Source organism: Carcharodon carcharias, chromosome 1 (assembly GCF_017639515.1).
Source record: "Carcharodon carcharias isolate sCarCar2 chromosome 1, sCarCar2.pri, whole genome shotgun sequence".
In the NCBI taxonomy this organism is placed as follows: domain Eukaryota; kingdom Metazoa; phylum Chordata; class Chondrichthyes; order Lamniformes; family Lamnidae; genus Carcharodon; species Carcharodon carcharias.
Window position 1 is genome coordinate 181,444,901 of NC_054467.1, and position 14,052 is coordinate 181,458,952.

The window sequence follows — 14,052 nt, forward strand, 5'->3', positions numbered from 1 at the left end:
CGTTATCAGTCTCCCATGCAGGACCTTATCAAAAGCCTTGCTGAAGTCCAAGTGGACAACGTCAAATGCATTGCCCTCATCTACACACCTGGTTACCTCTTCGAAAAATCTGATCAGATTGGTCAGACATGACCTCCCCTTAACAAAACCATGTTGACTGTCCTTGATTAATCCCTGCCTCTCCAAGTGTAGATTAATTCTGTCCCTCAGAATTGCTTCCAATAGTTTCCCCACTACGAAGTTAGACTGACTGGCCTGTAGTTCCCTGGTTTATCCCTTCCTCCCTTCTTGAATAACGCTACCACATTGGTTGTCCTCCAGTCCTCTAGCACCTCTCCTGTGGCCAGAGAGGTATTGAAAATTATTGCTAGCGCCCCTGCTATCTCCTCCCTTGCCTCACTTAACAGCCTGGGATACATTTCATCCGGGCCTAGAGATTTATCTACTTTTAAGCCTGCCAGATCACTTAGAACCTCCTCTCTTACTATGCTAATTTCTTTAATTATATCACAGTCCTTCTGCCTGATTTCCACACCCACGTCATCCCTCTCACTTGTGGACACCGACACAAAGTATTCATTTAGAACCCTGCCTACATCTTCTGGCTCCACACACAAATTACCACTATGGTCCTAAATGGGCCCTACTCTTTCCCTAGTTATCCTCTTACTCTTAATGTATTTGTAAAATAACTTTGGATTTTCCTTTATTTTACCTGCCAATGTTTTTTCATGCCCCCTTTTTGCTCTCCTAATTTCCTTTTTAAGATCCTCCCCACACATTCTATACTCCTCTAGGGCTTTCGTTGTTTTGAGCTCTTGGTATCTACCATAAGCCTCCCTTTTTCTTTATTCAATCCTGTATATGCCTCGACGTCCAGGGTTTCCCTGGATTTGTTGGTCCCACCCTTTGCCTTTACTGGAATATGTTGCCCTGTACTCTCGCTACTTCCTTCTTGAATGAATCCCACTGCTCTGACACAGATTTACCTAAAAGTAGCCTGCTCCCAGACCACTCTGGTCAAGTCATATCTGATCTTATTAAAATCGGCCTTCCCCCAATTTAGAACTCTGAATTCTGGCCCATCCTTGTCCTTTTCCATAACAAACTTGAACGTAACATAGTTATGATCACTATCTGCAAAATGCTTCCCCACTGATACCTCTACCACTTTCCTGGCTTCATTCCCTAAAATTAAGTCCAGCCCCCTCTTTTGTTGGACCTTCTACGTACTGGCTTAAAAAGCTGTTCCTTCTAAACCTATCACACTATGACTAACCCAGTTAATGTTGGGGAAGTTGAAATCCCCGACTATTACTACCCTATTATTTTTACACTTCTCTGAAATTTGCCTACATATCTGCCCTTTTATTTCCCTCTGACTGGGGGCTTTTTGTACACTCTCAGCGATGTGATTGCTCCTTTTTTGTTTTTAAGTTCTACCCATATGTCTTCATTTGAGGAGCCTTCTAAGATGTCATCCCTCCTTACTGCTGTAATTGATTCCTTAATCAATATTGCGATATTGCCTGAAGACCCTATATCCTGGAATACTGAGCTGCCAATCCTGCCCCTCTCTCAACCCTCTCTGTGACAGCAATGACATCATACTTCCATGTGTGAATTTGTGCCCTTAACTCATCTGCCTTATTCGTCAGACTCCTTGCATTAAAATAAGTACCATCTAACCTTGCCAAGCTCCCTTGTGCCCTAACTGGCCTACAATTCCTATGCCTTCCAGACTCACTTGTTTTCTCTTCTAATTTTGGCTGCATCTCCTCCTGCTGAAACTCCTCTCAGGATCCTATCTCCCTGCCAAGTCGGTTTAAACCCTCCCCAACAGCACTAGCAAACCTCCCCGCAGGGATGTTGGTCCCATTCCAGTTCAGGTACAACCCGTCCACCTTGTACATGTCCCACCGCCCCCAGAAACGGTCCCAAAGTCCCAGATTTCTAAAGCCCTCCCTCCAGCCACACATTCATCTGGACTAACCTCCTATTTCTATATTCATTAGCGCGTGGCACCAGAAGTAATCCAGAGATTACTAGCTTTGAGGTCCTGTTTTTTAATCTGTTCCCTAGCTCCCTAAATTCTGCTTGCAGGATCTCATCCCTCTTTCTACCTATGTCGTTAGTATCAATATGTACCATGATCTCCGTCTGTTTGCCCTCCCCTTTTAGAATGCTCTGCAGCCGTCCAGTGACATGGTTGACCCTGGCACCAGAGATGCAACATGCCATCCTGGAGTCACATCTACGGTCGCAGAAACACTTGCCTGCACCCCTTACTATCAAGTCTCCTAACACTATTGCTCTTCCCCTCTTTTTCCTCCTCTCCTGTGCAGCTGAGCCACTCACAGTGCCAAGAGCGAGGCTGCACTCCCCAGAGGAACCATCACTCTCACCATTTTCCAACACAGAAAAATGGTTCTCAAGTGAGATGCACTCTGGGGATTTCCTGACTGCCTGCCTGACACCTTTCTTCTGACTGAAGGTCACCCTTTTTTTCTCTGTCTGCACTTCCGTAAGCTGTGGGATGACCATGTCTAAAACGTGCTATCCACGAAACTCTCAGCCTCGTGGATGCACCTCAGTGTTTCCAGCTGCCGCTCAAGCCCTGAATCTCGGAGCTCAAGTAGCTTCAGCTGGTGGCATTTCCTGCACATGTGGTCGGTCAGAGCGCAAAGAGCATCTAGGACTTCCCATATGTTGCAGACAGTACATAACACGGGACTGAGCTGCCCTGCCATGCCTCTAGTTGAAAAAAACCCTTAATTTAAGTTAAATACAGTAAAAAACCATTAAATGTTTTAAGTACTTTAAATAAAAACTGGAACTCTTACCTTTCCTTAGCTTAATCTATTTTAAACTGGAGAAAAAAGCTGGAGAAAAACACTTATCCATTTCTCACCAATCAGCTCTCACCTTTGTGCTGATGTCACTTTTTGAAGCCTCCCTGTACTTGCACTGGTTCTGATCTCTCCACCACTCTCTCTCGCTGTCTTGTGATGTCAGTCTTGTGATTTTCAACAAGAACTGACTGCAGGACGCTTTTCCCAAGCTATTTCACCCCGATGCTGACTGCGGGACACTCTTCCCAGAATGCTTCACCCCGATGCTGACTGCAGGACGCTTTTCCCAGACTGCTTCACCGTGATGCTGACTGCAGGACGCTCTTCTCAGACTGCTTCACCGCGATGCTGTCTGCGGGACGCTCTTCCCAGACTGCTTCACCATGATGCTGACTGCGGGACACTCTTCCCAGGCTGCTTCACCGCGATGCTGATTGCAGGTCGCTCTTCCAAGACTGTTTCACCCTGCGATGCTGACTGCGGGATGCTCTTCCCAGACTGCTTCACCATGATCATGACTGCAGGACATTCTTCTTCCCCATGCAGGAGCAAATGGATTTCAGAACACTGTCTGAATCTGTCATCAGCAGCCTACAATGTAAATGTAGCAATGGACATCTGCAGTTGAGCAGGATAGTTTTACTCAAATTCAAGGTATCATGTAGTGAATAACATCTTCATAGTTATCTTCAGTGTAGTCCTGAAGGAGTGAGTGACAACACACAGTATGGAATTTTCTTAGAAATATGTAAATGACGTTGTTGATATTTTGAGTATCCAAGGCATTGAAGTGTAACTAGATTTGGAAAAGCAGTGATGACCATTCATTCACATTGGAGACAGAATACATTCACATTAGAGACAATTTTTTTTCCATTCATTTATGGCATAGGGGTGTCACTGGCTAAAGCAGCATTTATTGCCCATCACTAATTTTTTTTATTTATTCACATGATGTGGGTTTTGCTGACTGGACCAGCACTTATTGCCTATCCCTAGTTGCCCTTGAGAAAGTGGTGGTGAGCTGCCTTCTTGAAATGCTGCAGTCCATGTGCTGTAGGTACACCCACAGTGCTGTTAGGAAGTTCCAGGATTTTCATCCAGCGACAGTGAAGGAATGGCGATATATTTCCAAGTCATGATGATGAATGACTTGGAGGGGGGCTTCCAGGTGGGGTACTTCCATCTATCTGCTGCCCTTGTCCTTCTAGATGGTAGTGGTTGTGCGTTGGAAGGTTCTGTGGAAGGAGCCTTGGTGAATTCCTGCAGTGCTTCTTGTAGATGGTACACACTGCTGCTACTGTGTGTCAGTGGTGGAGGGAGTGAATGTTTGTGGATGGGGTGCCAATCAAGCGGGCTGCTTTGTCCTGAATGGTGTCAAGCTTTTTGAGTGTTGTGGGAGCTGCACTCATCCAGGCAATTGGGGCCTGTCCATCACACTCCTGAATTGTGCTAGTAGATTATGGACAGGTTTTGGGGAGTCAGGAGGTGAGTTACTCACCAGGGATTCTTAGCCTCTGACCTGCTTTGTATTTATATGGCTAGTTCAGTTCAGTTTCTGGTCAATGGTAACCGGCAGGTGTTGATAGTGGAAGATTCATTGATGGTAATGCCATTGAATGTCAAGGGGTGGTGGTTTTTAAAAAATTCATTCACAGAATGTGGGCATCACTGGCCAGGCCAGCATTCATTGCCCATCCCTAATTGTCTTTGTTTGGAAGGCATTTAAGGGTCAACCCCATTGCTGTGGGTCTGGGGTCACATGTAGGCTAGACCAGGTAAGGACAGCAGATTTCCTTCCCTAAAGGACATTCGTGAACCAGACGGGTTTTTATAACAAACGACAATGGCTTCATGGTCATCATTAGACTTTAATTCCAGATTAGATCCTCTCTTGTTGGAGATGGTCATTGCCTGGCACTTGTGTGGCATGAAAGTTACTTACCACTTGTCAGCCCAAGCCTGGATATTGTCCAGGTCTTGCTGCATTTGGATTTGGACTGCTTCAGTATCTAAGGAATTGTGAATGGTGCTGAAAATTGTGCAATCATTAGTGAACATCCCCACTTCTGAACTTATGATGGAAGGGGGGTCATTGATGAAGCAGCTGAAGATGGTTGGACTCCTGCAGTGATGTCCTGGAGCTGAGATGATTGACCTCCAACAACCACAAACTTCTTCCTTTGTGCTAGGTATGATTCCAACCAGTGGAGTTTTCCCACTGATTCCCATTAACTTCAGTTTTGCTAGGACTCCTTGATGTTGCACTTGATCAAATGTGGCCTTGATGTCACTTTCACCTCACCTCGGGAGTTCAGTTCTTTTGTCCACGTTTGCAACAATGCTGTAATGAGGTCAGGAGTTGAGTGGCCCTGGCAGAACCCAAACTGGGCATCAGTGAGCAGGTTGTTGCTAAGCAACTGCCGCTTGAAAGCACTGTCAGTGACACCTTCCATTACTTCACTGATGATGGAGAGTAGACTGATGGGGCGGTAATTGGCTGGGTTGGATTTGTCCTGTTTTTTGCGTGCAGGACATACCGGGGCAATTTTCCACATGGCTGGGTAGGTGCCAGTGTTGTAGCTGTACTGGAACAGCTTGGCTAGGAGCGCGGCAAGTTCTGGAGCATAAGTCTTCAGTACTATTGCTGGAATATTGTCAGGGCCTGTAGTCTTTACAGTATCCAGTCTTCAGCCGTTTCTTGAGTTCAGCTGGAATGAATCGAATTGGCCGAAGACTGGCATTTGTCATGCTGGGGACCTCCAGAGGAGGCTGAGATGGATCATCCATCGGAACTTCTGGTTGAAGATTGTAGCAAGTGCTTCAGCTTGATCTTTTGCACTGATGTGCTGGGCTCCCCCATCATTAAGCATGGGGCTATTTGTGGAACCTCCTCCTCCAGTGAGTTGTTAAATTGTCTACCACCATTCACGACTGGATGTGGCAGGACTGCAGAGCTTAGATATGATCTGTTGGTTGTGTGATCACTTAGCTCTGTCTATCACTTACTGCTTATACTGTTTGGCATGCAAGTAATCCTGTGTTATATTTTCACCAGGTTGACATCTCATTTTTAGGTATGCCTGGTGCTGCTCCTGGTATGCCCTCCTGCACTGTTCATTGACCCTTAAGAAATGAGTAGCTTGCTCGGCCATTTCAGAAGGCATTTAATAGTCAACCACATTGCTGTGGGTCTGGAACCACATGTAGGCTAACCCAGGTGAAGACAGCAGATTTCCTTCCCTAAAGGACATTAGTGAACCAGATGGGTTTTTGCAACAATCAACAATGGTTTCATGGTCATCATTAGACTTTTAATTCCAGATTATTTACTGAATTCAGATTTCACCATCTGCCAGTCTGGGTTTCGAACCCAGGTCCCCAGAACATTTTTAAAACTTCATTTATGGGATGTGGGCATCACCACAGGATATCAAGCCTCTGACTGCTCTCGTAGCCACAGTATCTATATGGCTAGTCCAGTTCAATTTCTGGTCAATGGTAACCCCCAGGACGTTGATAGTGGGGGATTCAGTGATGGTAATGCCATTGAACATCAACGGGCGATGGTTAGATTCTTATTGGAGATGATCATTGCCTGGCACTTATATGGTGTGAATGTTACTTGTCACTTGTCAGCCCAAGCCTGGATATTGGCCAGCTCTTTCTGCATTTGGACATGGGCTGCTTGAGCTTTACACTGAGTCTCTGGATTAATCGTCCAGTGAAATACCACTACACCACTGCCTCCCCCTGCAGCCCAGTGCTTATGCATGTGTCATTTTTAATAAACATAGAAGCAAAGAAAATAGGAGCAGGAGTAGGCCATTCAGCCCATTCATTATGATCATGGCTGATCATCCAACTCAATAGCCTGCTCCCGCTTTCTCCCCATATCCTTTGATTCCTTTCACCCCAAGAGCTATATCTAATTGCTTCTTGAAAATATACAATGTTTTGGCCTTGACTACTTTTTGTGGTAGCAAATTCCACAGGCTCACTACTCTCTGGGTGAAGAAATTTCTCCTCATCTCAGCCCTAAATGGTCTACCCCATATCCTCAGACAGTCTGTAGTGCACAGAAACAGGGCATTCAGCTTGACTGATCCATGCTAATGTTTATGCTGCACTTGAGCCTCCTCCCATTCCACTTCTATCTCTCTCAGCATAACCTTTCTCCCTCATCTGTTTATCTAGCTTCGCCTTAAATGTATCTATGCTGTATACCTCAATTACATCTTGCGGTAGCAGATTCCACATTCTCACCACTATTTTTGAATTATCTTTGTTATGAAATACAGTTTGAATTTAATTCTATTCCTAAATTTTATTAAAAACAATTCTTTATTTGTGGCTTTACATATTTTGTGAATTCATCACAGCTTGTCTGGTTTTGCACTTGATCCAGACTTAGTGACCATACTCGTGTTGCCCAGTGTTAACTGCTCAGCACCACTGGCTGTGTGTTCTCTTTCATGACACTGGGGCCAGGAAAGGGTTGGCACCAGAACTTGAAGCTGTTGCGTGAGATGTCCCACTCACTCAGATGGCAATTTCCAATTTCTACTTCTGCATTTTCCTGTGGATGCCAGCGCAGCAGCTATGGGAAATATTTTCACAATTCCTCGAGACTGCTTGACAATCGTGGAGGTTTGGCAATCCTAATGCTCATATGGAACACTCATAGTGCAGTTATGACAGGACATTGCAGAACCCTCAATTTCCTCCTCATTTTTGCATCAATGGAGAGAAAATTGCTCAGTGCCAGCCTGCCTATGTGATTCCTTCATCAGAACAGGTAGGCCCAAGGTCCCATTAAAATTGGGCCTTGGGCCTCATTTAAATTATATTGTAAAGCTGCAGATGCATGTAGGGTATCCCTCTAGAGATAAACCAGGTGCTTTGTTTGCTTTTTATTAAAAGAAAGGCTTATAACTGCATCACTACTTTTATTTACCCCTGTTTCCCTCAATGCCACCACCCTATGGATTGAGAACCTTATATTGTACATGCCCGCTAATTTTTAATGATTTATGTATTTAGACTCCTGCATCTCTCTGCTTCTCCACTCCCTCTTATTAGAAAATAGCCTGATCTACCTTTAAGCTTAAAGTGAATGAGCTCACACTTTTCCACACTGAACTCCATCTGGCACAGATTTGCCTACTCACTTAATCTATCAATGTCCCTTTGAAATTTGTTGCTCCCATCTGCACCATTTACTATGCCACCTAACTTGATGAAATCTCTAATCCTCCTCTAAGTTATTTATAATAAGAGTAAAAATTTGAGGCTGCAGTACATTTCATTGAGGGACACCACTAGTTACATGCTGCTCATTTGAGTATATATCCAATATTCCCTGTTCTGTCTTCTATTTTTTAATCAATTCCCTATTAATGTAAATAGGTTGCGTCCAAGTGCTTGCACTTTCTTTTTTGTTAGCAGTGTATTAGGTAAGGGAGTATTGGATTAGTCAAGTCCAGGGGTATTACAGCCATGGGTGATGGTTTCCATTGCGGATGAGCTGAGGTAGGTTTGGAGGCCATGTTAAGGAGGTGACTTGTTGATGGAGAGTATTTGGGGTCAGAAGCTCAGTTCAGAGTCAAATAGGATGCCAAATAAATTACCATTTAATATGTAATTCACAGTTTTGTTCCTTTTACTTAATCAATTACTTTACACTTACTGGTATTGTATTTCATTTACTACCGCTTTCCCATTGACAAAGCCTGTCAAAATTGTTCAGCACACAATTAATCATCCACACATGTACGTACTTTGCAGAACATACTGTGCTCAAAGTCATTTACAAAAAGTTATAAACAACAGCAGCCCCAACACTGGAACTCTGCCAGTTTCCAGTTTGATCCTTTCCATGCACCATTCCAGTCTATTACTATCATCTATTCAACTGGCAAACACACATTGTGAATTAGTCTGTTATGTAGGACAGCGTCAAAAACATTACTAAAATATAGGTAGATAACATCCAGTATCTCACCTTAATTCTCTTTAAAAATTCCAGAAAACTAGTCAAACATTATTTGCTCCTTCAGAACCACTGCTGACATTCCCTGATCAACCTCATGCCCTTCTAGGTGATCTCATGTGGTATCCTCATCAAAGTCTCAAACATTCACAATCGAGCTAAGTGTTTTTGATATGTTCATTCCTCCTTACAACCTTAAAAGTAACAACTTTATGATCACTAGGCCCTCAAATGTTTGCTTTTTCAATTTGGCTTATTACTTCATCCTAATTAGACAGAAGAAACTCCAATACAGCATTCACTTTTAGATGCACACTCCTACTGTTTAAGGAAATATGTTTCAAGTATTTAAATAAACTCTTACATGTGGATAGATTACCCCAACTGTAATTCCCAATACATGTCAGGAAAATTAAGATTTCCCCATGATTACAACTGGAGTATTGGCATGCTTTTAATGACCTCTCATGGCACTAATATATATTTGTTTTATTTGTTATGACGTGTAACCACTATTGCCTAGACTCAAAGAGACTTTTTGCAAAACCTCCATTTCCTTTTTCTCAGTAATACATTAACTTTCCCTGAGGGACAGAACCACACTTCCCTTTTTTTACCTTCTTATCCTTCCTGGAGAACTCTATTGCTGCAGATCTGCTCATTATTGGTCTACATCCATTTGCAAGGTGAGAAGAAAGGATAGTCATAGAAATATTATGAGTGATTATGATGGTTGTAAGCTACTATAAGCTACTGTTGCATGAGCAACAGACACTTGACATCCTTCTTAATGTTGTGCCATAGTATAACTAATTTTTATATTTTTAAACTGACCACAAAAAGTTGCAAAGATGGCTGCCTGAGAGTTACCTGACTTCTTTTGTGGATTGAAACTAATCCTCTGTCTCAAGATGTAAAAGAAACCTTTCAGACTGATATGGAATGAATGCCTTTTCCTGAAACTAATTCAAAAGGGTACTTTCAAGTTGAATGGTTCATTCAAATACAATGACACTGGTTGTCTGAAACTCCCAAGATGTCAAACAACACAGGATATGTACTCAATGTTACCATTACCCTCCCTGATCAACCTCATGTCCTTCCAGGTGATCTCTTGTGGTATCCTCACCAAAGTCTCAAACACTTACTTCATAATCAAGCTAATAGTTTTTATTATCTAATAAAAACAAAAAAACTGCGGATGCTGGAAATCCAAAACAAAAACAGAATTACCTGGAAAAACTCAGCAGGTCTGGCAGCATCGGCGGAGAAGAAAAGAGTTGACGTTTCGAGTCCTCATGACCCTTCGACAGAACTTGAGTTCGAGTCCAAGAAAGAGTTGAAATATAAGCTGGTTTAAGGTGTGTGTGTGGGGGGCGGAGAGATAGAGAGAGAGAGAGAGGTGGAGGGGGGGGTGTGGTTGTAGGGACAAACAAGCAGTGATAGAAGCAAAAATAAAAACAAAAAAACTGCGTCTGCTGGAAATCCAAAACAAAAACAGAATTACCTGGAAAAACTCAGCAGGTCTGGCAGCATCGGCGGAGAAGTAAAGAGTTGACGTTTCGAGTCCTCATGACCCTTCGACAGAACTTGAGTTCGAGTCCAAGAAAGAGTTGAAATATAAGCTGGTTTAAGGTGTATGTGTGGGGGGCAGAGAGATAGAGAGAGAGGTGGGGGGGGTGTGGTTGTAGGGACAAACAAGCAGTGATAGAAGCAGATCATCAAAAGATGTCAACGACAATAGTACAATAGAACACATAGATGTTAAAGTTAAAGTTGGTGATATTATCTAAACGAATGTGCTAATTAAGAATGGATGGTAGGGCACTCAAGGTATAGCTCTAGTGGGGGTTTTTTTTTAATATAATGGAAATAGGTGGGAAAAGGAAAATCTTTATAATTTATTGGAAAAAAAAGGAAGGGGGAAGCAGAAAGGGGGTGGGGATGGGGGAGGGAGCTCACGACCTAAAGTTGTTGAATTCAATATTCAGTCCGGAAGGCTGTAAAGCTCAGTTGACCACTGGTTATTTAGTTAAATATGGTGCTACTGATTTTGGTGCCTGCCCACCCCCCATATTTGTGGGGTGAGCTCAGAGGTGGGCGGGAACATGGTGGGTTTGACACTCGCCCTATTTTATTGCCCTCCCCCACAAAGAAAATGCCTGTCCGGGGAACGTAAAACCAGACCATTGATTCTATAAAAGTAAATGTTGCTTTAATTAGGATTAAAGTTAATGTTAAAGTTGATTGGGCTGTTGGACAGAATGCCATTTATCCCATGGGGGCTGAAGGAAATAAGACATAAGACTTAAGACATAAGACATAGCAGCAGAAATTAGGCCAGTCGGCTCATCGAGTCTGCTGTGCCATTCAATCATGACTGATAAGTTTCTCAACCCCATTCTCCCGCCTTCTCCCCGTAACCTTTGATCCCCTTACCAATCAAGAACCTATCGATCTCTGTCTTAAATACACTCAATGACCTTGCCTCCACAGCCTTCTGTGGCAATGAATTCCATAGATTCACCACTCTCTGGCTAAAGAAGTTTCTCCTCATCTCTGTTCTAAAATGTCTTCCCTTTACTCTGAGGCTCTGCCCTCGGGTCCTAGTCTCTCCTACTAATGGAAACATCTTCTCCACGTCCACTCTATCCAAGCCTTTCAGTATTCTGTAAGTTTCAATCAGATCCCCCTCATCTTTCTAAACTCCATCGAGTTTAGACCCAGGGTCCTCAAATGTTCATCATAAGTTAAGCCTTTCATTCCTGGGATCATTCTCGTGAACCTCCTCTGGACCCTCTCCAGGGCCAGCACATCCTTCCTGAGATACGGGGCCCAAAATTGCTCACAATATTATAAACGTGATCTGACCAGAGCCTTATAAAGCCTCAGCAGCACATCCCTGCTTTTATATTCTAGTCCTCTCAAAATAAATGCTAACATTGCATTTGCCTTCCTAACTACCGATTCAACCTGCAAGTTAACCTTAAGAGAATCGTGGACCAGGACTCCCAAGTCCCTTTGCACTCCAGATTTTTGAATTCTCTCCCCATTTAGAAAATAGTCTATGCCTCTATTCTTCCTACCAAAGTGCATGATCTCACACTTCCCCACGTTGTATTCCATCTGCCACTTCTTTGCCCATTCTCCTAACTTGTCCAAATCCTTTTGCAGCCTCCCCGCCTCCTCAATACTACCTGTCCCTCCACCTATCTTTGTATCATCTGCAAACTTAGTCAGGATGCCCTCACTTCCTTCATCTAGATCATTAATGTATAAAGTGAAAAGTTGTGGTCCCAAAACTGACCCCTGTGGAACTCCACTAGTCACCGGCTGCCATCCTGAGAAGGACCCCCTTATCCACACTCGCTGTCTCCTGCCAGACAGCCAATCTTCTATCCATGCTAATACTTTGCCTCTAAAACCATGGGCTCTTATCCTACTGAGCAGCCTCCTGTGCGGCACCTTGTCAAAGGCCTTCTGGAAGTCCAAGTAGATAACATCCATTGGCTCTCCTTTGTCTAATCTACTTGTTACCTCCTCAAAAAATTCTAACAGATTTGTCAGGCATAACCTCCCCTTGATGAAACCATGCTGACTTTGCCCGATTTTACCATGCACTTCCAAGTATTCTGAAATCTCATCCTTAATAACGGACTCTAAAATCTTACCAACGACCGAGGTCAGGCTAATCGGCCTGTAATTTCCCATCTTTTGCCTCACTCCCTTCTTAAACAGGGGGGTTACATTAGCAATTTTCCAGTCCTCTGGGACCCTCCCTGACTCCAGTGATTCCTGAAAGATCACCACTAACGCCTCCACTATCTCTTAAGCTATCTCCTTCAGAACTCTGGGGTGTAATCCACCTGGTCCAGGTGATTTATTCACCTTCAGACCTTTCAGTTTTTCTAGCACCTTCTCCTTGGTAATGGCCACCATTCTCACCTCTGCCCCCTGACTCTCTTGAACTTTGGGGATGTCACTCGTGTCTTCCACTGTGAAGACTGACGCAAAGTATCTATTCAGTTCCTCCGCCATTTCTTTGTTCCCCACTACTACTTCTCCAGCGTCATTTTCCAGCGGCCCATGTCCACTTTTGCCTCTCTCTTACACTTTATATATCTAAAAAAACTCTTGCAATCTTATTTTATATTACTGGCTAGTTCACCCTCATACTTAATCTTCTCCTTCCTTATTTCTTTTAAAGATTTCTTTTTAGTTATTTCTTTTTAAGAGAGATCGTATGTGAGCCATTGGTTCATGTGTTTAATAACACTTGAAGGAAGGGACTATTTCCAAATGGATAGGGAGAAGCTGTCTTGAGTCCAATATTTAAGGAGCAGAAAAAACATCTACCCCCAAGAATTATAGGACATCAGTTTTTAAAAAATTCATTCATGGGATGCTAGGCCAACATTTATTGCCCATCATCAATTGCCCTTGAGAAAGTGGTGGTGAACTGTTTTCTGGAAATACTGCAGTCCATCTGTTGAAGATACACCTACAGTGCTGTTAGGAAGGGAGTTCCTGGTTTTTGACATTCACAATCAAACAAGAACATTTTCCACTCAGACATTGTACTAGAAGGAATTCAAGGTATTCCTGTACTAGGTAAGATGAACGCTGAAGTCTCCAGGTATGGCCTCAGCAGTCCTATTCAATCGAAGTAAAACTTATTTACTTGTATATTCGTCTGATCCCCTAAAATTTAACATACCATTTGCTTTTCAAATTGCCTGCTGTACCTGTGTGTTAACTTTCTCTAACACAGAAGCAAAATACTGAAAAGCTGAAATACAAACAGAAAATGCTGGAAATATTCAGATCATCGACCTGAAATTTTAACTGTCCACAAAGGCTGCCAGACCTGCCGAGTGTTTCCAGCTTTCTTTGTTGTTGAGCTCTACGGTTCAATTAACACAAAAGGGTGACAGGATTGGAATAAACAGCGATGATTTGTTTGAAGCAGCCTCACTGCAGTTATAACCCGCACAGACAGGGAGATGTAGCCACCCGGACTCCAGTGCCTGTTACACCGGTCCAGCCGCTTTACTGTCCGGTAATTGGGCGTAGGTGTCTCTGAGATGGTCGCCCAGGTACAGCCCCTGGTTCGGAGTTTTCCCCGGCTAAAGGCTCGGAGCAGCTGCCAGCGAAAGCCTGGATAGCGGCCGCTGCTGTTTGAGGGACAGGCCCAGCGGCTCTGACACC

At 43.5% G+C, this 14,052-nt stretch overlaps 1 protein-coding gene across 2 annotated transcripts in view; it reads left to right on the forward strand.

Annotated features, from left to right (window-relative positions):
- Window positions 1-13,763: 13,763 nt before the first annotated feature.
- Window positions 13,764-14,052, forward strand: part of LOC121284735 (molybdopterin synthase sulfur carrier subunit) — a 57,305-nt gene continuing 57,016 nt past the window's right edge. Inside the window, exon 1 of one of the 2 annotated variants that reach the window (XM_041200290.1) lies at window positions 13,764-13,903. In XM_041200290.1, coding sequence (XP_041056224.1) covers window positions 13,796-13,903 — 108 coding nt within the window. In that variant the 5' untranslated portion in view covers window positions 13,764-13,795. Of the gene's footprint in view, window positions 13,941-14,052 lie in introns of both variants that reach the window. The other variant, XM_041200297.1, reaches the window with a different exon arrangement.